Consider the following 27,725-nt stretch of genomic DNA (forward strand, 5'->3'; position numbering starts at 1 on the left):
GACATTACAAAACATGCCAAAGCATGTTCACAATGTGCCACTTGCACAACTTAGACCCTTGTCTGGGTTGCCCATATTTAAGAATTATACTTAGTCCTTACTTGGAATGCTGAGGCTTGTGTATGGATTACTAAACTGCTTTGAGCAATCTTTCAAATATTCATTTATTTCAAGAAGAGAAGGGAAAAAACTCCAAACAAACAAATAAAAACCAATGAAAGACCAGAACCAGTGAGAAAGTGCCAGTCTGAGAAAAAAGCAAGAGAACAACCTTACCTCACCAGGTTAAGCTTAGAAAAAGTGGCCCCAAAATTCCACATGGTCTGAGGAAATGTCCTCGTGTCTGCACTGTATGGAAGGGAAAAGCACAGACAGAGCCAGCTCCTGACAGCAGCCCCAGCTTTGCAAACAAGGCTCTGACATTTCCAGCTATTAATTTCTCTAATCACTGTGCAGTCCTGGCCTGCAGGAGCAAGGCCATGCAGAAGCTCACCAGCAGACTTGCAGCACTGAAGTGTTTGCAGTTCATTTATGGATTATACTGGCACATTTTTGGTGAGTTTGTTTGGCACAGAAGAAAAGAAAAAGGCTTTGGCTCCATGCAGAAAAATGAGCTTCTAATGGTGAATCCTGTGCAAAGGGGCAGCAGCTCTGACCTGCTCTGGACTGTCCCATCTGGGAAAATGTTTGGACACTGAGCTCCCTTCCATGTGTTTGGTCCCAGAAAGGTCTGGCAGGGAATTTAACACAGAGTAGTGCAAAACAATACATTTTATTTGTTCACAGTTAAACACAAGCAACTGCCTTGACATTTTAGAACATTCTAATAAGGACAGCAAAACCTCCTTTTGGTTTAAGTTCTCTTTAGCTTACGATTGTACCATTTCCTCGTATTTCATATTTATGGCATTTAATGTGGATTGTTTAACATGCTTACAAAGAGCGAGGCAGGGAACAGATTAACTTGACAAAGACAGCAATTTTAGATTTAACTAAAAGCAGTCAGTTAAAAAAATCTGTTTCCACTTCACTGATGGGACCCCTTCAAACAAACTGCAAGTTAACTACATACAGCAGATCCATGATTTTTAGACTTAGGAAAGAAAATTGCAAAATTTGTTCCTCCATAATCTTTGTGGTCCATAAACAAACCTAAAGTGGTTTCCATTACTATCCTGGTACTAAAATCCTGTTTAAAAGAAGAAAAAAAGCCACCTTACCAAAGAGCTTGCGTTGCTGCCAGGGCATTTTTGTGACTGACACAAAACCTGCCTCTCCTGGGAACGCCAGACCCGGGCTGGGCAGAGCAGGATGGGAAGGAGCTCCTCCAGCATTCCCAGCTGAGCTGGCCCATCAGGCCCTTTGTGTGCAAACCGTTCACTGCCCAGGCTGGGATCCAGTGGGAGAGGGGCAGGAAAGCTCCAAATCCTAAACACGCTACCACGTTTGCTACCACTACGTCTGAGAAAGCCTAAAGACAAAACCAGGCTGCCACTTACAACCAACTCTCTACTCTCTACTCCATGCAGAGTCAGCTTTGACACAACCACTGAAGTTCACCTCTACTCTCAGAGTTCAGACTGACCAACTGAAAGGACACGGAGAATAATTTAAGACAGGCAGAAATGTGTTCAGACCTTGGAGTTACGGAGGAGGCGGGAAGGGGAGCACGAGGCCTGGCAGCAGGGAGCTGAGCTGCTCTGACAGCCTCGCTGCCTCCTGGGCTAAGAAGGGATTTGGACTACAAATGCAAGTGTGCTTGGACTTGATTTCTGTGTGAGGTGGTTCTTAAACAGCAGCTGCCACCCACAGAATGTTTAGGAGAAGAGGCCACGAGTGATGCAGGGGAAGTGTGAAGCCTGAACCATCTGAGTACAGCTGGACCCAGCCACGGGGGACATTTAAAACAAGCACTGCCTTCCTAACAGCAGGCCCTGTTCGAAGGAGATTGAGTCTGACCACTGACAAGCCCTGATCCCACAATCCTCCTTCACAGAAGGCTCATAATTGACTTAAAACATAATTAACACCAAAAGGCTTCACGCCAGGATTCTGATTTCAGTGTGAGCAGGATTCCTCCTCAGCCCTGTCATCTAAGGAAGGAGGATGAGGGTGAAGGGGAGAGACCTAGAGCCAAATTGACACTGCTGAACTCAAAAATGTGCTGCAATCTGAGTAGGAGGGCACTCAAAGGAAACCATGCTCTCCAAGGCAAGTCTGAAAAGGTATTGCCAGGAAGAATGAAGCCAATTTCTTGGACTCAAAACATGGTGGTCTTGTTCAAACAAAGAACAAATGAAGAAGGGTGAGGCAGCACATTTCCCTGATTAGAAAAGCAAATTCTCCTCTGCAGATCTTCATAAGCTTGGAATTCTACCTCCATGTTCTGCATCCTCTCCCTGCTTGAGTAAAGCTTCCTCTTCCCTCTTCTCCCACCCCAACTGCTCTCCCATACAAACCAGTGTGAGGTCAATCAGGCAAACACTTCAAACACCATGAAGATCTGAAGCTGGTGCTTTAACAAGTCTTCAGCATTTACGGTCTCTTCTGCATTACAAGCTCCAGTTCCTTTTTGTCTGTTCAAATGTAACTTCCCAGGAAATGTTAAGGACAATATAAACAATGATCATGAATTAGGGTGAATGAATCATTTTGCAGAGGTATAATGTTCTTTAAACATTTGGGTATTGAATCAGACTCCAACTTAATGAAGGCTGGGCTCTGAGGGATGTGGGACAGTGGACAGGCAAAAATAGAGAATGCACTGGAAAATCCTAGTGCTGCTTCTTTCCAGGATGAAAGGAACCAAAGTCACCTGGACAGGCAGCACAACCAACTGCTCTAAATGGGAAGCTTGCAAAGAAATACAAAGCATTCAGAGTAAACTCACAAATGTTAATTTGGCCTCATATTGCACTCAAGTTCATAAACGCAGCCACTCAACTGGGGGCAGGGAGAAAGGGAAAAAAATACTTGCAAATGCTAACAGTTGTCCCTTCAAATTAGTACACGCTGCTAAGGACTGAATTTGAGAAAGAAGCAAGAGTTAGGCTGGGCATTTTCAATTCCAGACCCAAAAATCCACTTTGCATTCATTCAGCAGCCTCCTTCCGTTCCTGGCCATCGATCCTGCTCCGCTGCATGAGCCACTGCTCAGACCAAAGAAACATAAAAGCTTTTAGTTAAACTTGCACTCACGCCTCCTGTTCTATGCCAAGAATATGAAAATAACACTGATTGACTATCTTCCTCTTTAACTGTGGTCATGATGAGTTTCATTGTAGTCCATGATATGAAGCTGTCCAACACTGCTTTCCTGGAGCTTAGGCGAGAGGTTTTCAGGGCTTGGAGGGGCCTTGGACTCCATGCTTGGATCTTTACATAGTTCAGTCTTTAGGGCATCAGACAGCCTGTTGATGCTGACCCCCTCCTCATCACACTGGCTCTCACTCTTGTTGCGAAATAATTCTCGTGCCTTCATTCCAAGGAAGCTCTTGGAGCTGGGGAGTGAACCTACAGTCAGTGGGACAGCAGTGGAGGGCTCCAGCAACACAGATGTGTCCCAGCGACTGCTCAGCCTCTGGTTCTGGGGTTTTTCTGGGGTGGAGAGCTCGCTGCTGCTGCCCCCCTTACTGCTACTGCTGCCTCGGGTGCTGGGAGGTTTGGTCTCTCCATTTCTACCAAGTGTTTCTTCACTGTGTCCTGCTGTATCTTCATTACCACAATCCAGCCTGCTTGGGGAAGAGAGAGGACACAGTGTCAGAGAAATTACAGTAATTAAACAGTGGAGAGGGAAATGCTGGCCAGGGCAGATTACTTTGGTTACTTTCCCTTTCTGCCTCTGGCTATGTACTTCAACAGGTTTCCTTTCACACTCTGGGAGAGACAGGGGGTAACCAGATGTGTCACACACTCAGCTTTGCACATCCACTGTTTTTAAGTCCAAAACTGACAATAATCCCCCATGGCTCCTGCAGATTTCACACCACCACCCTCACCTTTCTTCTGCTGCTTCAGCTGCTTCTGTTTTATCATCTTCAAGTTTTTTCAGTAGACTGCTCTTCTCCAGCCGCCCAAACAGATCCAAAATCTCCAGCTCAAATGCCTGGGTGATTTTTTTCTGAGCCTTGTACCTGCTTTCTACTGCCTGCAGCTGACCCCTGAGCAAAGAGAGAAACCACAATGTCCAAAATCTCCAGATTCTGCCTCAGCTGTGAGAGTGCATCTGTCAAAGCACAGCTAAAATGTTACACAGGAAACCCCTACCTTGCTTGAATTTTAACATCTTCCAGGTATTTCTTTTGCTCCAGGAAGAGGTGGTCCTTTTTTGCAAGCTGAGATTCCAGTTCAGCTATCCTTTTCTGGGAAGCATCGAGCCTTTGGCTTTGCTGCTGAACACACAACTTGGCTTTCTCCAGTTCTTTCCGAAAAGCAGCGTGCAACATTTCAACCTCCTCGAAGCAAACAACACAATGGTAAAGTCTAATTTGATCCTGTGTTATTTTTATTGGTGTTTAGACATGTTTCTGATGTTATAAATAGGCACATTTTAAAGCAAGCCAGAATAAAAGCAGCATTTCTAAAAGCAGATATAGAAAACCAGCCCTGCTGAGGATGTACACTATTAAAATAACTACACATCACTGGAATTTATTAGCACATTAATGTTCCTTATGAAAACCTCTTTTCATCAAAGCACTCTTGCCAGTTCTGCACTGGATTAGAGTAGACAAACTCTATTTTAAATCCATTTTCCAACACGACCTTCATTAAATACCAGTAGAAGATTTCTTTTCAGTGTATTATTCACCTTCTTTAATTACGTGCTCTCACGCAGGAACAGTTATATTGTTGTGTAATTTACTTGCTTCTAATTAGAAAAAGGTTTCTTTGAAGTCAGGAAGTAAAACCATATGAACCACAGTGAAGTTACTGTTAACTTTTAATAGGAAAATGACTGAGTGGGAAGGCTGAGATGCTCATTTTGAAGTAACACCTCACAAAAACCCGTAAAATCCTTGTTAAGATCTTTCCACAAATTCTGGCACTACTATCCTGCATTATTTTACCAACAATCTGCTGTCAGTTACATCTGAGCAGAGTAAAGTCTTGACTTTTGGAAAAGAAATTGTTAAGAATTTACATCAGTTGGCTAAAACAGGCCCCAAGTGTACCTCAACAACCCTTTCTTAACTTTCAGAAGGGGCACTGAAGATATTCCTCAAACCCACAGGGCACAAAACATCTGAACAGAAGATCAAACATACAATCAAATCCCTGAAAATCAATTTCAGAACAAAGAGTCTGTTAAGTAACAAAGCCTTTCCTTCTGAACTCAGGGCTGGGAACTGCTGGATGATGACCTCAAGGGAAGTCTCCCCGAAAGTCCTCTGCACTGGTACCTTTGTAGTGTCTGTGTGCTTGTGCTGCAGCTGCTCCAGGTACAGCTCATTGACCTCCCCAAGAACCAGCAGCTGCCTGTTCAAGAACTCCATCTGCTGTTGCACTGATTCACTGTTGGAAAGCTGGGAAGGGAAATGGAACAGAGTCCAACATTGGGATGAACAGTTCAGGAGAGTCACAGCTGACAGGCACTGTGTTCACAGAGTATTTTTATGAAGAAGGGAAACAAAGGCTAAAATCCAATGCTTCATAGGTAATTAAGTGTTAAATAAATTGTTTTCATAAAGAACTTTTCATTTCCATTCAACTTATGATATAAACAGTATCAGTTGTCAAGATTAAGCAGTTTTAATATAAATTCATAATGCTCAATCTGCAAATCCCTGCTGTGGAAAAAGCCAAAATAAGAAGTTTCAGAAGCTCTTTAACTGAGTTTAGAGTTTCTTCACCAAAATACATTTTTGTGTGTTGTTTTTGTGCAGTTAGTATCAGACTCTGGAGCTCAGCACAGGCTTCTTTCAGTTCAAGAAAGAAAAAGCACCTAATGGAAACTACCACATAAAAATAATCACAAAGACACAAAGGGACCCTCTTACCTTTTGAGAAACTTGGCTAAGCAGCAATTCAGTGTGACACACCTTGTTGTTTGCCTTCTTTAACTCTAACCTCAGATCTGCTATCATGTTCCTGCAGTCTTCCAGCTTGGTCTGTTCAAGGGACAAAAAAATGACTCAGGGTTCTGGAACTTCACTAAGGACAGCAAAGGCACAGAGCTGGGAGTCTGTAAACCCTCAGCAGTGGAAATCAAGTTATACTGACCCCTCTAAACCAGCTAAGAACCTGCCTTTTCCTATTTCCAAGCTGAAGACAGGACAAAACAGGATGATATTAAGTTAGGCACTTTCAATTATGCACTGTCTTATTCTGAATCAGGACAATCTCTCTAATAAAAATGTGCAGTTTTCTCTCAGGTATTTCATGCCTCTTTATGAAGAAAGTTATTTTTAAAACCAATAAGTAGACAACAAATTTGTTGCTGCTTCATACCTGCAATTCCTGGCTCTGGTTGTAGAATTCCTCCCGGTCGTGCTGCAGCTGTCGGATCTGGCTGTGAAGCTGAGCCACAATATTATCATGTTCCTCCTGAAACTGGTGGTACCTTGCCTGTTCTTTCTGCAGACTCAGTTTCAAGGCCTGGATCTCCTTTTCCTGCAGTTTCAGCTGATCTTTCTGTTAAGAATCCCACATGATTCATCAGACAAGACACCTGCTTAGCAGCTAGGACATCTATGCTCAGCCAAGCAAAGCTGTCATTACCAGCATGCAGGAAAACACTTTTCCACACACACATTTTATACAGAGCATGTTCTCAAGGCTGTTGGGGCTTGGCTTGGTTTTGGCTGAAAAGGAGATGAAATGGTGATAAGGGTGGACAGGCTGAAAACTCAGTCACATTCAAAACATGAATGAGCAATAGCCTATTTTTCTACTGCCTCTCATGCTTTCAACAGGAACTTGGGCCTCACTGCTGAAGCAACAGTTCATCTTTCAAAACCTACTTGGAAGTTTATTTTTGGCTCCTGTAGTTAATTATCAGGAGGTGAAACTGTTGATGGAATTAGCTATATATTATGAAACACACCTAAATTTGTACTGAGACATCTTTCAGTGTACTTATATCTTCAAATTCTATCACAGTGAACACCTCTGGAAAACAACACTTGAGTTTCCAAAGCTTTTGTTGTTAGTCCTCATCTGAGCAAAAGGACAATACTTCATCAAATATGCAGTAAGGTGTTTAGCCAGGCATTGAACAGCCACTCCACTAACAGGGAAGCCTTTACCATTACCCAAAGGCAAGTGCTGGCAGGGGTCAAGCAGGAAGGATTCAGATGCCTGCAGCCAACTCCAAACTCCTGGCATTAATAACCACAGCACACAGAACTCATGCACGAGTCACTCCACAAACACCGACTTCAATAAAGCGACAAATGAGGCTTCTTTGTTAATTGAGTGGTACCAACGGACACCAGCCAGGCCAATTAACACTTTTAGCAGCACCAGTGTGTCTCAGTCAGCTTCCCAGCTCACCATGGCAGCATTGTGCTCCTCCAGGGCCGTGGCTTTGATGACTTTGCGCAGGAGCCGGCGGTTGCGCAGCGCGTGCTGCTGCCTCTTGAAGCGCTCGTACAGCAGCTGGTTGTGCAGCAGAAGCAGCTGGTTCCTCAGGGTGTGAATCTCATCCGAGGGGGGAGAACCTGCAGTGGGACACAGGAGAGGTTACTGAGCTGCGTTCTCTGCTTTATTTTATCTTCAACACAAAAATCATAAACATTTCTCCCAAAGCAATGGGTATATGCCTCAAATGGATTGCTCCTTTGATTAAGAAAAATAAGCCAAGCCACCATCACCACAGAAGCCTCAGAGCACACAACTAAGACATGGACACATAAATAAGCAAGAAAAACCATCAGTTTTAGATTGAATGAGCAGTGAGAAGATGCAAGGATCTGTCAGATGACCAGCAGCACAGTGAAGCTTAGCCACGCTGAAATGGTCAAAAGCAGAAGCGTCGAGAATTTTGCACTTTTCCAAGATGAAAAAAGCAGCTCATCTCTCTGGAACACAGCTATTTGCTATGCAGATAAACCCTCCACTTAGTGGAGGGCATAATTTTTCTGCAGCATTAGTTAAAAACCCACAAGCAAAAAGTATGCAGGTCATTGTTTAAGCAAATCTAATAATAGAGGAACAGATTGCCAAAACATGAGAAATTTTCTCACCTCCAAAGTGAGTCCAGTCAGCAGATTTGCTTGGCAGAGACAATCTGAAAAAAGAAAATGCAGCATTAACAGGTAAGTTTAAGTTAAAAAAAAATGGAATGTTCACCTCAAAAGAGCTTATAGCCTGGTAAAAGTACAATTAAGGTCAGTGGGTATAAAAAGATTAGGGAGGAACTGTGCAGCTGCTTTTTTGGCACAACTTAAAATTAAGCCAGCACAAAAAAAAAAGTAACAATAAAGTCTGCAAAGTAAGATTTTCAGTCACCTACTTGTTCAGCTCCTTAGTGTGTGCATCTGCTCCTTGCTGAATCAGCCTGTCCAGCACTTCCACGGGAGAAGTTGAGGACATGCAGTCTTCATCCTGGGCTCCCTTGGTTTTCTTTAGCAGCTCCTCAGTCTTCTTGCCAACAAAGAGGTAGGCAGTCTTTGGTAATGCAACCTCAAAGAGGTGCTCATAGAGGGGAGGCTGCCCACTCCCAAACACCACTCTCCTTTGTGCTGGTACTTTACAGGGGCTGGGAGTGAGAATGCTCGGCTCCCCAGAGGTTCCTTCCCTGCTCCCAGCAGGGCTCTCCCCAGGGCCTCCACAGGGCTTGTCTATGGGAGTAAACGTTTGTTTGGGTGTTTCCCGTGCACCCTCAGGCCCAGGCTTGTCCAGAGATGTTAAAGGCTCAGAGGTCTGACTGTGTCCCTGAACACTGGAGGCTGCTGAGTGGGTCTTCTTCTGAGAGCCTGACAGACTTTCGTTTGTGCGGTAAAACGGGGAGTCAAATCCTCCTCTAGGCACCATGTGTTCAGCATCGGTCGTGATCTCGGAGATCTCTTTAGATATTGCATCTGAGGAGAGGGGGAGCACCATGATGCATCTGGTATTTCAACAGGACAAGCATTTCCTTAGCTAAGATGTAGGTAAGGAGGGCAGACATTACCTTCCTCTCTGTCCTTCTCAGCGCTATCTTCAAACGACAACCCACCTAAAAACTCTGGAAGATCACTTAAGGTTACTGAACTTTTACTACTGGGTATGTCTGAAAAATAAAAAAAGAAAAAAAAAAAAGTTAATTTTACAGGTGCTGTTTTCTCCAGGCTTAGCATAGCACAAAACACAAGTCTTACTGCTGTAAGGTCCTCAGAATAAAAGCTTGTCCCTCCTTCAGATGCCTCCTCAGAGGAGGAAGGTATCTGACTGTTCCACTCCACGTGGAAAACAGCTCAGAGATCAGTCACAGGTCAGACCTGATCCCAAACTGTAATTTTGTAAACTCAACATCTGCTATTGCACAACATGTGGGAGGAAGGATGTGCTGTTTGCAATTTAACCCATTAAATAAATAAAATAAGGTGGCTCCTGTGCACTGTGACTGCTTTACTTCCACATTAGCATTAACCTCCCCTTTAGCTTTTGAACTGGCTCCACAAGGACACAACACCTGCCTCAAAAAAGGAAGTTTAACAATCTGATGTAATACAAACTTGCCAGTATGTGGCTACTGATCAAAACTGAGACAGCAGCTGTGGGATACACACTGCAGGATAGAAATCTCATGCTCAGCTCAGTCACAGATCAGGAACTCAGTGAAAAACTTTGCCTGTTCATAACTTGGAATTCAAAATATTCAGATTCCAGTGGTACTACACAACTACACCACAGAAAACCAGCTTTAGATTTCACCATCATCTCCACTTTGAAGATGGTTAAGATTCACAGCACAGAAGTCTCAAATACAGTTCCAAAATCCCTTTCTACACCTGTCACAGAGGTAGATGACAGAAAATGGAATCTACATTTACCTATTAAAAGTTGACTTACTCAACCTACTGATTTCAGTATTCCAGGAGACTTTAAAATAGGTTCAAGAACAGGAATATAATTGTAGATAGAAAACAAAGTTTTTCCAGAGGCCTTTAAGTGGGAGCATCATATCTATCCTTATGTGCAGCCTTACAGTTTGATCCAGACATGTGACAGTAAGTTGATCTAGCAAAATTTAATATACAACTTGCTGCTTCTAATAATAATCCTCAAAAAAATCAGCTCTTATAAAAATAAATATCCCTTTTCAGCCTTCAGTTTATATTTGCATTTTTAAATATGCAGGAGAGCAAGGTAAAAAAATCTCAAGCTATTTCTGAACATGAATGGTTAAACTGAAATCAGAAGCATCACAAGAAGGTTTTAAGTTGAATCACAGTTTAAGGCAGGATCCTGGAACTACAAAGAACTCAGGGGAAAAAAGAACCCGTGGAAAAGTGTTTGGGAATTGGAACAAGTGTCAATAAAAACTGGAGTTGTTCACAATTGGCTGTAGTAATGGGGAGAGGAAAATGGAGTTTACCCAATGATTTATCGCTGTTTATGACATTTTGCTGTCGGTGCAGTAAAGGCCTCCCAGAATCTGGTTTGTCCTCCTGGAAAACAAAATAAACCCAGAACTCATTAACTGCCTTAGATTTCACTGGCAACTGTGCAGCTGGAAGTGGCAATAGTTGTCTACATTTAGAAGAGTTTTTGCAGTGAAGTGCAAAATTTTTTTATAAACCACCTACTCTGATTTTTCTTTCTCAGTTAAGGTCACTGCATTAAGAAAAGTCAATGAAAAAAAAACCAGATTAGTTCAGCAGAAGAATTTTGTAATACCTTTTTAGGAGGTGTGGCAGCAGCTGAAGGGAGTGAAACATGCACAAAGTCATCTGAAGTGCAGGGTGGAGGAGGAGATGTGGCTGGTGTTCCCAAAGGTGTTCCTTTCCCCCCTGCTGAAAAGGAGCACAAGTTCTCTCAGCAGGCTGCCCCTTCCTCCTTTCAGCTGAACATTGTATGTGAAGAATTGTACATTTAAACACCTCATAGCATTTATTTCTTAAATCTCTTTCAACTGTTCATCAACACAAAAGTGCAGTTTCCCAAAAGTTGTTTCAGATTTTGGCACTGAATTCACAAATTTCCTCTCAGTTTGCATCAGCACTGCTCCAGGTGAGGTACTCAGCTCTTAGGAGTAATCACTCATCCCTATCAACTGGCACGATGTGGCATTCCCACTTAAAAACTGCCAGTAAAATTTACAGCCAGAATTTCCAGTAAAACAAACCTCGGAGGCCTAATTCCAAAATGCAGCACGTACCAGATGTGCCAAAAGCTTTGCTGTAGGGCTGTGATGCAGACTGGGATGACTCTGATGGGACAATGCCGGGGGACGTCGGTGGCGTGGTCATACCACACACTGCAGAGGGGCTCCAGATGGTGACCTGGCACAGAGTGAAACACAGCACAGCTCACAAAAGGAACATGTGAAGCACCTGCTTCCAGGTCTGTACACAGTTCAACTCAGGAAATTCAATTAAATGTGAAACAAACACCAACTTCTGAAGAATTCACAGCACAGCTCAAAACCATGGATTTTTAAGACTGGCACAAGAAACTATGAAAGTGCAAAGAATGAAAACTTGCTGGGCTTCATCTTCTGCTTTACCTGCTGTGGCTCAGTTGACAGCCTCGTGGACTGTGGGCTCAGAATCTGAGGTAGCTGCCCTGGCATTTGTGATAGTGTTAACCGAGGAGTGGAGTATGGGGTAGAAGTCCCTGGAAGTTAAATAAAAGAGAAAATCAAAATTCCAAAGCATTCAACACATCAAATACAAATCCATTATTCTTCTGGCTAGGACTTAAAGGCTTTCAATCAAAGCATTTCAAATCCATTCAATATACACAATTGTAGCTAGAGACTTTTGTTCCAGCTCAAGAAAATATCTGTTGAATACATTATACTACAGCTTTCTCCTTTTTTTTTTGTTGTTGTTTTGAGGTAGGGAGGACAGGGGATGAAGAGATAAGGTTGAGAACATACTGTATGTCTGCACATAGAAAATATATCTATGTATTTATTTTTTTAATGATAGTTTATTTTCTGGTGTGTAAAAATCGGACTTCAAGTGGGATAAATTAGTGAGATGGGTTTTTTTTTTGCTCTATTGCCAGTTCTTCTCCAGCAACTGGGTATTGATTAGCCATCAGGCAGGTCTTACCATAGCTGCTCTGTGTGTCAATGTAAGAGCTGGCACTGGGGTCAGTTTGATGATGTTTTGAGCTTGTGCAGAGTTTCCGAGACACAGAGTAATAACCATCTTCATAGGAGGCTTCTGCAGGGTCCAGGGAGATTTTGGCACATTCTATCACAACATCATGAGTTTCTAGCCTTTTCCACCTGCAGACAGTTTTTGGATCCAAAAGAGTAAGTTAGTCAATTATTGTTAAAAACAAGAGTTCCTGGAGATAGGAGGAATTGGCTTGTAGGATGGCTCATTTGTTCCAGGCAGCTTTGCATGCTCCCAGCCAAACTGGAACAAGGCACCAGACAGAAATTGCAACCAGATGACTTGTGAGAGGGGGTCTCAAAGAGGAGACAAACAGCTTTGACACAGAGATCCATAAAGGTCTGCCATGGAGCACTCTGGAAAGGAGGAACAGCATACGAAGACTTGGTTGATCCTGAGCTTCAGCAGCTGTAGAAATCAGCTCAACTACACTCAGATGTTGGTAGTCAAAATTTAGACATGCCAGCAGTGAGGGAATCTGTATTATTTAAGCAAACACTGTCTGAAATGCCAGTTTCAGATCTGTGGTTTTCCTCCCAAGTTTGGGAAATGTTTTTTATTATTACTACCTCCTTTATCCTGAGAACTACTTCTCACTAAATTAAACAGCCAGATTAGATCTGCCCAATATTTCCGGGGATGGAAGTTCACTGTAAAGAAGAGAAAGCCCAGAAGGCTGTCTATGAAAGGCTGGGTTGCTTTGGAAAGTAAAATACTCTCTGTCCAAGATACCAAAAGAGAAGGTTTCCACTGGAAGGTTTGTGCCAATTGTGCTCCTGAGTGGTGCCACCCTCCCCCCTGCAAAATTGTGACATTCAATGGGTTCCCAGTTAGGAGTGATTTCCTAGTGGCTCTGAAAAGCAGGGCAAGAGCACTACTGTGCAGCAACAAGAGTCAAATTCTCCTCTTCAGTGGCTGGGCCTGTGGAGACAAGAGAAAAGCAGCAAGTGGTGCTGCTGCAGGCAAATGAGCCTATTGCTAAAGAAAACTAATACAGCTGATAATGTTAACACATACCTGTTAAAAGAACTGATCTGTTAAATGAACCAATATCTAGGTACCAAAACAAGACACACTGAAGCCATTTTGAACACTTAAATCCCATCAAATACTTCAAGAAACCCAAGGAATATGACCCAAACCTTCAGCCAATGAAGCATCTCTGGCAGTTTCACTTTACTCATAGGAAAACTGTTTTAAATCTTTATGAGGATGTTTGATCATTAAGTCATAAAATAAGATAAAGTAAAGTAGAAGACAGATGCCATCCCAGACACAAAATGAATTTAGAATCCAAACATTGTTGTTAATGACCTTTCACAACAGTTTCTGCTTATTCATCCAGCTGAAAGCTGGGATGAGGAAAGTCTACATGTTTACCTGGTGCACCTACAAATCTGGGTGGCAAAACACCCCCACACAAACTAATGCTGACAGAAAAGGTTTTGCTGCAACCTTCTGAAATAACCCCACAGAAAGCTGCTCGATTTGAGCCTTTCCTAATAGCAGAGAGAACATATAATACCTTCGTGGGTCCAGTTCATGGTCCTTGGATCCAGTCACTAACTCTGGATGAATTCGCACATGTTCCATCATTGGCTGTGAGGAAGAAGAAGGACTTGTTATCAGTGCAGCACCTTTGGGCTGCACTAAACCACACAAAGCTGATGAGAAACTACTGGTCTAATAGTTCAGGAAGTCACATTTAACAGATAATACACATCACCACAGCTTCAAGAGTTGATCCCAACTGAGCTTTCAATCAAATTGATCATTTTTATACTGTTTTGTTGAACAGTCCTCAGGTGAATTACCAAATTAATTGTATTAAATTGGAATATACAGCTATAAATTCCTTGCCTCAGATAATACACAGATGAGCAGCATTTTACCTTGACTACTTCTTCAAAGGTCTCCAGGTTTTCCTTCATACTGTAGTGAGAGCGCAGAAAGGAGACAAAATTGCAAGGATACATTCCATAAAGACGATGAAAGAGAGAATAAACGCTGGCATGAAGATGGACAAGATAAATCTCTGCCACATGACCTGGAAAAAGTAGTTAGAATCTTTTTCATTACATTGGAGAAAAGAATGAAAGTTCTAAGAAAGCAAACAAAGCACTTTTAAATTTGAAATGTTAACTGGAACAAGTCTTCTGAGGTACAAATAGTCCCTATAGAAACTGTGAAGTCTTCTCAGAAAACAAGCAACACTTAGTCATCAGCTCACAGCAAACCCAGAAATTAAGATAAGGACCACTAATTCCAACCAGTGTGCTGTCACTCTCAAAGCACAGCTTTGTTTTTATTCAAGTTAGTTAAAACCTGAAACTCCTCTACACAGTGAGCCAGAGTAAGACTGACTGAATGATTAAAAAAGGAAACTAAGGTTTGTTTCACTTTAAAAGGTAAAACCTAAAAGCTTGTAGCCACCAAAAGCAATCACAGCAGACAAATCTTAGTATTCACCTCTGAAGTTGCAATCCTACTTGCAATGCAGAATGGCTCTCTAAAGCAGTTCTATGTGCTTAACACAGCATTTGTTCATTCAGCCGTGAGCCTCACTCACAGATCCTGCTGCTGCTAGACATCAGACCCCTTACAACAAATTCAGCAAAGCCAGGGCTCTGAGAAAACCAGTTTTATCAACCTTCATCACTACTGATAGTTGCACATTAAATTAAACTCATATATGTTGCTTTTTTCCTCACCCCCCTCCCCCATTTATATCTGGGAATATCAAATTCCTCAAAATCTGCCTGAAACATTAGCATTTTCCCTTCTCTCTCCATTAAGATCAATCTCTGCCTTTCACTGTCATCAGGGCAGTACTTTGGTTCAGTGAAATTTCATGCAGTAGCAGCATCACATGGAAGATTCTAAGAGACTTCTAAATTCTGAGCAAAGAACTCCCCCATGCTCTCAAAGAACAGAACAGCTTGTGGGCTTAACACATCATTTTCTGTGTTTAAATCATCTCAGACCACTATGAGTCTCACAAAAGAATGTGCTCACCAACTGCACACCAGTCACAAGGATACTGCAGACCACAACTGCATGCAACAAAGTAGAAATCTCACCTGGATTCTGCAAGCACCAGGCTGAGAGACGCCCAAAGATACCAAAGAAATCATGAAGGTACTGTTTGCCAGACTGAGGGATCATTGGCAACATGGTTATTAGCACTAGGACACCTGTGGTGAGTACTACTACATCTGTGTCAGTCTGCAAGAAGGGAAAAAACCTGCATTAGTTAAATGTGTTGAACTTCATTTTTTCCAAGGATGAAGTGAACATTGAATCATCATCATCATGGAAAAAGTTCTCTATTGAAACAGTCCCTCTGAAACCTACCAGAATTTAATGATCCAAGATTACTGAGTTTTTCATAAACAACTTGAAGAAAAAATAGATTTGGGATTCTTGCTCCTACTCTGCTGCTTTTCTGTAGAAACACTTGGCTTAGTTAAAAAGGGAACATCACCACAGTTCCACAGCTGAGTAAAAACAATTACTGGTATGTGAAGCATCTTATGTGCCACCTTCCTTCCTTCCCACAGCTAAACACACACAGCACTCAGAGGCTCAGAAACTGCAGATCTGATCAGGGTGTTCAAGGGTGTTGGCCAGTTACCAACACAGGGGTCAAAAGCTTTTCTACTAAACCTGGCTGCTGGAAATTTCCCCCAGCAGTAATTCCAGCAATGACCAGAACACCTTGGTTTGTTCCACAAGAAAGGGATGTGGCAGTACAAACCTTTGGCTGGATGAAACAGGAAGAGAGAATCAGATTTTAGGAAAGGACACAGAAAATGTTCAAACTCTTTCCTTTCTTCCTCAGTTTAATGCACATTTTCTTTGGTAGCTCCTCTGCTTTGTCAGCACTGGGTGTCTCCCAGGAGCCACTCAGGCTGAAGGGACAGTCAGTTTTTAGGGATTCATCCTCCTCTGTGTGTCTACAGCCTCTACTCTCCCTCAGTCACACAAAACCTATCAGAGCACATTTCCTGTCCATCCCTACCCTCTGTCCACAGCCCCAGAACTTCCACACCTCTGTCCTACTCCCAGCAGCTTTCTGACACACTTCATTCCTCCCTCAGTCACACTGCAAAGGGCAACAGATCCTGTCAGGAACATCAGGAGTTCCAGTAACAGCAGCTGGAGCTGCTCCTTTGGCAGCTACAAATTTGTGGTGGTTTTGTTTTGAAGAGTGCTGGCACTTGACTGCATCGTGCATTTAAATGTGACTTCATGACTAATGTGGAGTCTTCACTATCATAATAAATTCCATTACTGACAATGCATTCTAGGTCTCAAAGCACTTTTCATTCCTTATTCACTGGTACAGTGCTGTACAGTATTACACCTCATCAATCTGCAGATGAGGGAAAAAAACCACAAAGCTTGGGGGAACAGCTACCTCCTCGTAATCCAGCATGTCAGTAGCTAAGAAGGGGAAGTCTGCTAATTCCAAGGTAATTTCATCTGAGCCCATCTACACTGCAAGCAGAGGACACACAAATTCAAATTGCACCAGTGGGAAGTTACTGTATTTCTCATTAGGTTCATATTCAAGATACCCATCAACTTCACCAAGGGCCTTCTTGTCTTTAACTTATTTTGGAGAAGTTTTAATAAACATTCCTAACTCACAGTGACAGTGGCTTTCAGAAACAAGATTGTCAGCAATAACAGCACCAGCACAGAGTATTCAGCTGATATTAATAGCACTGAGGCTTAGCTAAATGACATCAAAACAGGAATCAAATGCCTTGCATCTGTATGCAAGTTTACTCCAGGTGTTTTATAGACAGCCCTGACAGTTCTTACCTTGAGACATTTAAGTAATGAAAGCAGGAGAGGTGCTTGAGAAAGTTTGTGTTTCCAAGATGGTTGTCGTCTTATCACGTGTCCCAGCAGAGAGAGGGTGGGTAAACGAGTAGCAGCTTTGCCCATATAATCATTAATTTTGTCCAGTAGATGCTGACAAAGGATTTTGCAGAGTGGTAAAAAAAGAATAGTATTTATATTGAACTGCTCTATACCCTTTTTCACCAGTCTACATTCAGCAGTTTGTCAATATGGAAACTATGGGCATTTTACAAATATACAAGATCCCAGAGGAAACAGAACCCTGCAATAACTCTGAGCCTACTGGTAGACAAATGCAAACTATACAGGCCAGAAGCAGTCACTGCACTTTGAAATGTTTATAAGTAAATAATAAAAAAAAAATCATCTGGGCAGCAGCCAATTTGTAGTGCCACTTCCAATCTATTTAAAATCCTTACTTGCTCTCAAAATACCCAATTTGTTTTAGGCTAACACATCCTGCAGCAGGAGCAATGCAAAGAGACAACATTAATCCTCCAAACCCTTTCCTTTAGAGGTTCTTTGCTTAATTGGGTCAGTTTAAGCAACTCTGTAAGGAACAGAGACCTCTGAAGTTTTTTTTTTAAAGCTTAAACTACTCTTACTACAGAGATACTACATCTCTACAGCAAGGTAATTCTACACCAGAGTGGAACCCCTAGAGTTTTAATGGATGCTATTTAAAGGCTGCTTCAAGACCAGGCTAAAATCTGCCATAACAAGATTGTTTTTTACCTTGTCATGAGGCTCTTGCAGAGTGGACAGAATATGCAGTGCCTGCTGAGAATTGGTTTCCAAGTAATAGTCCACCAGGTTGTTGACAAGCATAGGCCCACGGTCTGTCAGTTTGGGGACAGCAAGGAAAAACCCAAAAACATTCTCAGTACACTAAAAATGAAGTATTTGCTACAAGGACATTGCAGAACTTTTAAGCAACTATTACACAATTTCTAACATAAAGCTTGGTGCTTAGGAGACCTTTGGGAAAATGAGACCTCTCAACTACATTTTCTGGTTCCAAACAATTCAAGTGACTGCATTCAGCTCAGGGAAAGGAAGCAGGTTTTTAACAACCAACAATTCCTGTCTAACCATAAAATCCCACAGGTAGCTGAGCTGCAAGGGTGCTTTACCCAGTGAAGTGTTCAGGAGTGACCTGATGTTCTTTCCCTTCAGCAGACAAAGGAGAGCAAGTTCAGGGACAAGGACACTGGCAGTGCTCTCATGCTCTGAAAAGGCTCTGTCAGCACAAGTGATGCCTCAACAGCAGCAATGACTTTTCACAAAGTCTCAGTCTGTTGTTTTGTTTGGGAGTAGGATTTTTTGTTATTTTTTTATTAACAAAATCCCACTCGTTCCCATCATGTGGGTGACACTTAATTCCTTCTAGATACACTTGACAAAGAAAGTTTTATCAGCTCACACTTGAGGCTCTGCCTCAGGAAAAGCCAGTCATTTTGTAATAGTGTTTTAACAATTATGTAACAGACCTTCCATTAAGCAAAATGGACTGAAGAGAAGCCTCAATCCTTAAAGCAATTTCAAACCCAAATATCAAGAGTTTCTTTTAAGCTCCATTTGTAAAGACAGTATTTGACAGCAAAAAAAAAAATCCCACATTATTCTACCTTTATTGATGTGAAAGCAAAACCCTTCCCAAAACTACACAAAAGGATACATACCACAAATGAGATTATCTTTGAATGCAGCTGTTATATCTTCCAGGACACCCAGAATTGGAGAATCCAGCATTGAGAGGAGCTCACCAACATTTCCTTGCTGTGCCATGATGCACGTACTGACATGAATGTGGAGGTTAAAACTTCAGGAAGTTCTTCATTGGTGTCTTTCTACCAGACTAGGAGAGAAGAGACAGCACATGAGTGAGCTTTTCCCTTTCCATACAAAATCTCTCATCTCTCCTATTCCTTTTCCACATAAGTGCCCATTTAACACTGAGAGGATTGTGAGGGTTTCCACACCTGCAATAAAAGCTGTAAGAATTTCCAAAAAGCCAATGAGTCATGAGCAGGGTTTTCTTCGTGTTTTTCACAAAGACATTAATCTGTTTTGCAGAAGACCTCAGTATCTACATTGTCTGAGCATTTTCTTATAATTTTTTTTTTTTTAATTTGTTCTCCAGGTCAGTAAACTGAAGCTAAAGTTTTTAATAAAATGTAAAAAGCTGCCTGGAATCCCTTCATTCCTGAGTTCTTACAGCAACTCTTCTTCAAACCACCTTTCCAGTTCTCTACATAAGACTAAAATCTGGAGAAAATACACACCTCCAGATCCTTCTCCACTCCTGTGACCAGGTCAGGAATTCACTGCCCTGGGCTCTGCATTGTTGCACTCTGAAAGATTTGGGCTTTAAGACTTTGCAACGTGGCCAGGCTGCAGCTGTTGGGAAACTCAAGCAGGGCTGCTGCTGCTGGGCAGCCTGAGCAGCACAACACACTCTGACTTCTCTGGTGTGATTTGTGACCACAAACTCTGCAGTGCAAAAACTGCAAAAGTATTAAATGCAACAGGGTGCAGATAACAACTGGTCAGCTGCACAGTGCTAGGAGCAAATCTAAGCCATGTCAGGCTTTTAAAATGGCTTCTTCCCATGCAGCAGCACCAGAGGGGTTCAGGTGTCACACTGACCTACCTACCACCAAATGAATAGTTTTTATTTCATCCAGAAGAATCCTACACCAAACCTTTCCCAGATGAAGAACAAATCTGGCTTTAGATCACACCTCATATTATCAGCAAGGGTTTCTTCTTCCCTCCCACTCCAAGCTAGAATACATTTTTCACTTCCCCCATGGAAGGCAAGACTGACACATACCAAGTTTACACACAAAATTATTTTTCTGCTGCACTTGTGTTTACAGCACCTGTTCTGTGGATGAGCTGAGCTTCTGTCTGCAATGCTGTCAGCCACACACCTTTCATGATCACTAATAAAGAAAAACCAGAAAGAGGTTAAGAAAAGGCACAATTTATGTCTTCCTTATCACACCAGGTATATGTTCAGAGCATCCCTAAGTTTTTTACACAGAACAGAAGAGTTGAGCACCCCCTGCATGAGAAGTCAGCCCTCAGTCTGAAAAGCACCAAATGGTGCTGCAGTTGCCCTTTCCAGAGCTGTCCACAGATTAAGCTGTGCAATTACCTCAAACTAGATGGTTTTCACAAGACCATGGTTTTGTACTGTGACCCTTCAAAAGCTGCTAAAGTTTCATTTATGGCAGGTAGAATCTTACACAGAAAGGATTCTTCTCTATTCTGAACATACAGTAATTAATTTAAGCCTGTAAATTCTATCCAAAACATTTTTAGGCATTAGCCAAGGACCACAGACCACTGCTCTGTTTTAAATAATAATGCTGTAATTACCTATATACATATAACTTTGTTGAATATTTCTGTTTAACAAAGTCATTGGACAGCAGGAGTTAAACTTTGTCATTTGCAACATATCACCCTGCAGTTGCAGAACTGCCCAAGGTCACTTTTCTTAGTGCCACCAGACATCAGCTTACTCAACCTGGCACTGATTGCAAATTCAAAGGTGATAATATGGCACCACACTCCCAACTGGCATTTCAGTAGCAACAAGCTGGCTGGAGCATTGCAGTAATCACCACTGCAAGAACATAAAACCTCACCCTCACTTTTCCATGATCACAACTGAATAGTCCAAATGAAACTCCAGGTCATGTACAAGCAGCCAGCAGAGTCTGATCACTGAAGTGTTTAGATTTAAATGTTATTTCCTTTCCAGTGTAGCTGGCAAAATGCTAAACCTGCAGACTTCAAACTGGCTGGTAGTGTGAGCAAGACTTGGATAATAATAGAATAGAGACTTGGGGTGAGGGAAGTTGCTTTGTACTGAAAGCAGAATGGTTCTATGCTTTTCACAAAATCAGAACTGGCATTTGTTGTGGTTTAGGATTTTGGTTTGGGGTTTTTTGTTGGTTTTTTTCCCCTACATTGTGCAGACTCCAAAGCTTCCACTCCTTCCTCAAAGCGCTTGCTGTTCAGAAGACAAACAATGCTCAGAGTGACACCATCCTTTCAAAAAGTTTAAAGCCACACATCCATGCAACCTAAGAAGTCGGCCCTCCACTCTGTTAGTCATTTTGAGGAATCAACTGATTTTTCCATTTCTAGTAATCATTTTAATATTGAATTGATTCAATGAATGCATTTGCAACATTGTATGGGGAAGCAGCTCCCCCCAAGGAATGTGTTCCTTCATTTCTGAGAACACACCTTCCAAACAGGCCTTGCTGGGCCTCCATTTCTATCAGGACACAGCCTCAGCTGTGGTCAAGCAGCAGATTCACCAGCCTCCTAAGCAATATGAATCAGTTCTTTAAAGTATTGTTAACAAAAGAGATGCATGGCCACACCCCCAGAGCAACTGCAAGCAAAACCTGTTTTAAGAATTAAAGCAGCAGAAACACACGTCTGCTTTTTTACCCCATAAAAACCTTGTCAACTCTCCTCTCTTTGATTCCCATCCCCTACCACTGAAAAGAGTGATTCTTTTCTTATTGTTCTTCAGCAATACCATTGTTTTGGAGGAGATCTTTGCCACACCAGTAAAAAAATCTCAACAGCAGTTTCACTGATTCTGATATTGCCAAAGGAAAACCTGCAGCCTGGTGAAATCATAAACCACACTTTGGATGGGCTCTGGAAGTCAAGCTCAACAAACCTCTGCACAGAGATGGGGTAAACCCTGGTTAAATGCTGAGCAGGTAGGAGGATTTCAAACTTTGTGCCATTGTGCTGCCACTCACAAACCCTGCCATCAGATAAGGGTGAGGTGATAAGGCGAGCTCAGCACTGATAACCCACACAGGTAACAGATCATTTCCCAAGCTCCCTGACTAAAACAGATGGCTGGAGTGACCTTGTGCCAATAAATCTAATAATCCATTATTTCAACTTTTATATCGTGCATTGGAGTTCTTTAAAGTAGAGCAGTCTCCATGCCTAAAGTATTCAAACTATGAATGAAAGTATTTCAAAGCACATCTGAAAATGGGGCAATGTTACACACAGGTACCTCATGAGGTGCAAGTTTATCTGAAGTTACACCAAACCAGTCAATGCTGTCACCCCACTGTACACAAATGGCCACAACTTTAAAAAAGCAAATCACAGCTTTCTCAAGGTAAAGGCATTTGTCATTTTAAACTCTAAGTAAGACTGAGATGCTCCAAATCCGTGCCCAACACAAACGAACAAGGCAGGAAATTCCAGCAATAGCCTTCAATCATGTCACACCTTTTTCAGGCAAAGGCAGCTGAGTAAGTAGTTCACAGGCAAGAGGCTTTTAGTCAGACAAGGCTGTGCCCTGGGAGCTCAGCTCCGTGGTGTTGGTGTGATTTATCACAGTCCCACCAGCAGTTTGTGATGTGATTTTCAAATCTTGTAATAAGCACAGCCCGGGTTAAGGGGCTGCCATCACCTTGTGGAACAGCCACCGACTGTCAGGGTATTTTGTATCTGGAATTGATACTTGTGCTGTGGACAGGACATCCCTGACACCTTTACAGCATCACATCACCAGCCAGGCTTTCTGCTCAAATACACAGTTACAAGATGAGCCTCTCTAATAATGCTTCCATCCCCACATATTGCAATCATTCCCTCATCAGAAGAATTTCCACATCCCTGCAGCCATTCTTGCAACTAAAAGGATTAAAGAAGTAAGTTTTCCATGTGATTTGAGTCACTGACTCCTCACTAACTTTTAAAACTAGTTTTATACAAAAGATCCAAAGTACTTGGTTAGTAAAGCATAGAAAAAAGTCTGTTTAAATACCTTTTAAAATGCAGCATTTTAATCTCGCTGGAAAATATCACACCCACAGCATTTCTTATATTCAAGAGCCTTCTTTAAGATCTACTTGGTAAAAAGTATTAAAGTATCAATACAGCTTTGGAGCCATCTTACAGAAGGAAAAGGAGAAGACAAGAACCGAGTCTAAATTTATTTTTTTTCAGTAGCTAATTTAACAACACAAAACAGTTTAAGCTACAAACTCCAGACAAAGGGAGAGACTGTAGAAATATTAATTGGAAAAGGCTAAACAGAGAAAGAGACAGCAGAGTATTCCCACAGATTACGACTTCTCTAAGTATTTCTGTCAAGAGAAGATGTTCTTCTGTTCAGTGTATTTTTATCCCAAGGCAAATGAAAAAGCAGCTGGTAGTGCCAGTTATGCTGCTCGCAGGGCTGGGGAGGAGGGGGACACACCACAAACACACCCTCAGCCTTTGCCGTGACAACACCCAAATTCAGACAGCAGGAGCACCTCTCCTGGGGGAGGGGGATCAGCAGCAGCATTTTAGCTCTGCTCATTAAGCAGCAGTTAAATTGAGGGTGTGTCAGTACCTGGTTATTGCCCCCTCTGCCCCAAGAGGAAAGGGGATTTCAACACCACAGGAGCAGCAGCTCCAGATTTACACTTTTCCATCAGATTTCTGTGGCAGGTGGGCTCAGGTCACGTCCCCAGGTACTGCTTTGGCAAAAGCCACGAACGAGGACAGGATTTTACAGCAATTGTGCTCAAAGAAAAATTCAGATTGACAACACAGCAGCCCTTTTCACTCCCATCTCAAATGTTGGTCATGAAAGGATTAAGCCTAACCCCCTCCCTTTCACCACACAAAAAACTGAAGCCCATTTCATGCTTCCTAACCATGCCCAATCTCACATTTCCCTCACAGTTAAAATGAACATTGCCATTACACAAGTGAACATAAGCAATGAATGAAAAGTTCCAGCAGGGACAAAAACCACTGGTGGCATAGGAAAGCAGGCAGCTGATAATTCCCTTTTTAAACACCCAGAAATAATTAAACACTCTAAACCTCATTTCAAACTGATCACTACAGCTGGCAATACAATCAATTTAATTTATTTATTCATCTTTAAAGAATGAAGGTGTCTGGCTGCTTCTAACAGTAAATATTTTCCTGGTTATATTAAGATCTAATACAAGATTCCATAACTGAATTAGATCATTATTTATAATTATAACTTGATATTATACACATTCTCTTGTACTTTGTTACAGGTGTTTAACTGACATGGGAACAGGAATATCACAAAAAAACCCCAAAACCAGCAAGCCCAAACAAAGAGAGAAAATGATATTCAGCAATATTTAAGATTCTTTGGGCTGTGCTAATACACTATTGCTAATTGCTACTCATCACATTTCTGTCAGAGGGAAAACTGTTTAAAAACAATCCATGTCATAAAAAGCCCAAACATGGAAGGGCTGTCACTTCACCCTCTGGCAGAAGCCAGGATAACCAGGCAGCCACGAAAGGGAGTCAGGGAATTATTGCAATTCCTCACACACAACTGCATGTATTAATAGCAAATAAATAAATAAGAACAAGCCCTGGCTTTCTAGAACAATTTAATTAACACTACACACAGAAAGTCAGCCCAACTATGGAATCTTTTTAACTACAAACAGGTGATCAGAGAGCTCTAAACTTGGCACTAACACAAGGACTGAGACTCCTAAATCTCTGCAGCATTTTTTTTTTTGATCCCAAGAGGATCCTTTTAAAACATTCACAGAGTTAGGCAGCAATTCAGTAAACCTTGAAACCACTGCAACCTATCTAATGTACTCATCAAGGCATTTTAACTGCTCCAAGAATTAAAGCCAGCATTACACAGAGCAACAACAAATGATGTGTAACTGTAAAGTAAAAACAAAACAGGAATAATGCCCAGGAAAGTGACAGCAATTCACCACTGCAAGAACTTCACTCTGGATCTTAATGTGCTGCTCAAAGAAATGCTTATGCTAAGAAAGGAAACGTCATTACTTGTCCTCATTATGTTTATTAAACTACATGAACACGTAACACCAGACACTAAGCTGTGCCATCCTTAAAATACACACCTGTCTGCAACTTGCCACAAAATCTGGTGCCCTCCCCTGCTTCCACCACTGCAAAGTGCTTGGATTATTTTATTTGCTTATTATTGAAGAATCCCAGAATGGTTTGGGTTGGAAAGGACCTTAAAGCTCATCCATCCATTGCATTATTCCAGCTCCCAGCCCCATCCAGCCTGGCCCTGGGCACTGCCAGGGATCCAGGGGCAGCCCCAGCTGCTCTGGGCACCCTGTGCCAGGGCCTGCCCACCCTCCCAGGGAAGGATTTCTTCCTAATAAATGAAAATTATCTTTTCCAAAGATGCATTTGTGTGTGTTTGCACCACGCTTGTGTTCCAGGCCACTCGGTTTGCACAGAGGCTGAATCACAGCCCCAGCTCCTGTCAGGGCTGACAAGGTGGTGCCTGGCAGTTGGAAGAATTTCAGGAATCAGGACAAGTCAACATCCCAGCAGCCCAGCTGCAAATAGAGCCAGCATTCATTTTAAACGACAAATAGTTACTGAAGACAAATATTTGTCCAAACACCAAAACATCTGCAGTTGGCCAGTGTATCTCTCATGGGAATCCATTAATAATGCCACTTTTTTAGTCACCATAAAGGTAACAAAGAGTTAAGGTGTCAGGATTAAACACAGCCAGAGACAAAATCATTTTAATTAAAGCTTATCTCATGACACATTAGATATTCTGACTGTACTTCATGGTGTAAGCCCCTGCAATTCCCCACAAATGCAGCCCTGGCTGAACTGGGCTCCTAAAAAACCAGAACAAATTAAAAAAAAAAGCAAAAAGGATTTTATACTGAGTAAAGGATTTTAAGCCCCTGATTTTATTTCAAACTTCAGTGTGGCACAGCTGTTTCTGATAAGCAGAGTACCTGACTGCTGCTCAGCAAAGGCAGCAGCAGGCAGATGGATTCCCAAGGTTTGCACTGATTATTAGAACTTCCAGAGTTTTCAGATATTTACTTTCTGGTTGTTCATACACGTAAATTGAAGAGGAATTTTTTTCACCTAATGGGATCCCTTCAGCAGCGCTTCAATTCTGACATTTTTCCAACAACTATCCCCAGAAGTTAATGCCAGGAAACTGCAGGATCAGAGCACACAAAGAATGAAAACCTGTATTAGCACCCACTGGAAGGTTCTCTGCAAACAGCAGCTCTGGAAAGAGTTCTGCACATCAAACCTGATCCTGGTTTCTGGGTCATTTCCAGGGGGTTTGAATCATACATTCCTTTAAGGCACGTTCTTCCTTTCCCTCACTGCCTCGTAAGAGATTCATGAAAAAAACCCAACCCCGAAGAGCAAGGAGAGAAGCTCTGCCCAAACTGATAAAACAATGACAGAGGCTGCATCCATAGCAAACAAAGGGTGAAAACTTCAGAACTGCAGCCTTCCAAGTTCTTTGTGATAACAGGAAGCAAAATGTTTTATTGTAGAAGTAAACAACATCCTGACTTCACATTACCTACCCAGGAGCAAGGAAATGAGAAAAGCCTTCCTCACCGAGGGGACAGACTTTAACAACTGCTTTATTTAAAGCCCAACCCCAGACAAGGGAACCTCCTCAGCAAGTAACCAAGGCAGGGGAAACCTGGAAATCGCTACTCAGCCTTTGCCATGGGGGTGCTGAGCCTTTTTCGATAAAAAGCACAGAATTAAAAGGGAGCTTTGGCTGGTGGGGGGACCCTGCAGGGGGGGTGGGGGGGAGGGGCAGCACCCCGGAGCAAGTTTGCGTGAAGGAAGGAAAGGGGACAGAGGGAGGCAGGAAAGGGGGCGCAGGGGGAACATCACCCCCCCGCCTTCCCCATCCCCCCGACCCCTTCCCTTTCTCCTGCCGCCTCCTCCCCCAGCCCTTTCTCCCTGCTTCGCCGCTCATCTCTCTGCTCTGCCTCCTCCTCTCCGTCCCCGCGGCCGTCCCCGGTGTCGCCGCGGCGGTGGCGGCGGGGGGCGGCCCGGCGCACTCACCTCGCCCTCTCCTCCCCTCAGCTGTTTACCACTCCGGGCTCCTCCGGCCCACAGGGCGCCGCCATCTTGGCCCTGCCTCCCCCTCCCATCACAGCGCTTCGCCCCTCGGATCCCTCCGCCGCACAACCTAGTCCCGCCTCACCGCCTCGCTCTCCGCTGGCTGCCCGGCTTCTCTCCCGCTCCCTCCCCGCTCCGCTCGCCGCCCCCGCCTCACGGGACGCTCCCTCCGCGGGGGGTGAGCGGGGGGGCGAGCCCGAGGCCGCCGCGCCCCCGCGGAGTCCCGCGGCGGAGGGATCTCGGCGGGGTCAGCGCTGCGGCGGGCGGAGGTCGCGTGATGCGGGGGGCGGGGCCGCGCGCGGGCGGTAAACAAGGCCCGGCCCTGAGGGGACGCGGCGGGCGGAGCGGGGTTCGGGTTTTTTTTTGTTTTTCCCGGTTTTTACCTGGAGATCTCCGCAAAGTGCGGGGATGTGCTGAAAGGGAATAAAGAACAGCGCCTGGGAAGCGCCGTTCTGTGCGGAGCGGTGCTGGCGGGACACGGCTCTGGTGGCTCGCGGGCTGCACCCCCGGGCACGCGCCCCAAGTCTCATTGATTTTAATTGACGAGCGTGCAAAGCTTGTTTCCTTCTCCTGTTTTTTGGATCCCTGGGGAATTAGCCGTCCAAGCCGTGCACAAGG

General features: G+C 43.1%; 1 protein-coding gene across 8 annotated transcripts; it reads right to left on the reverse strand.

Annotated features, from left to right (window-relative positions):
- Positions 1–753: 753 nt before the first annotated feature.
- TSC1 (TSC complex subunit 1) lies at positions 754–27,317 on the reverse strand. 8 transcript variants are annotated; one of them, XM_064393982.1, is made up of 23 exons: positions 27,193–27,317; positions 20,033–20,095; positions 18,830–19,005; positions 17,883–17,986; positions 17,106–17,258; positions 15,356–15,500; positions 14,168–14,322; positions 13,801–13,874; positions 12,207–12,385; positions 11,654–11,763; positions 11,306–11,429; positions 10,825–10,940; positions 10,523–10,595; positions 9,116–9,214; positions 8,456–9,023; positions 8,187–8,230; positions 7,495–7,661; positions 6,451–6,633; positions 6,000–6,110; positions 5,403–5,525; positions 4,267–4,454; positions 3,999–4,160; positions 754–3,734 (listed from the first exon to the last, which is right to left on the reverse strand). In XM_064393982.1, the coding sequence occupies exons 3-23, from the start codon at positions 18,933–18,935 to the stop codon at positions 3,254–3,256; spliced, it is 3,465 nt and encodes a 1,154-aa protein (XP_064250052.1). In that variant the 5' UTR covers positions 18,936–19,005; positions 20,033–20,095; positions 27,193–27,317; the 3' UTR covers positions 754–3,253. The 8 variants fall into 8 exon arrangements, with proteins under 8 accessions (XP_064250052.1, XP_064250058.1, XP_064250056.1 ...); XM_064393988.1 differs by lacking the exon at positions 27,193–27,317 and adding an exon at positions 27,051–27,142 and having other exon boundaries at positions 754–3,731; positions 10,825–10,937; XM_064393986.1 differs by lacking the exon at positions 27,193–27,317 and adding an exon at positions 27,051–27,142 and having other exon boundaries at positions 10,825–10,937.
- Between the last annotated feature and the right edge of the window lie 408 nt (positions 27,318–27,725).

The sequence above is a fragment of the Passer domesticus genome, chromosome 18, assembly GCF_036417665.1.
Source record: "Passer domesticus isolate bPasDom1 chromosome 18, bPasDom1.hap1, whole genome shotgun sequence".
In the NCBI taxonomy this organism is placed as follows: domain Eukaryota; kingdom Metazoa; phylum Chordata; class Aves; order Passeriformes; family Passeridae; genus Passer; species Passer domesticus.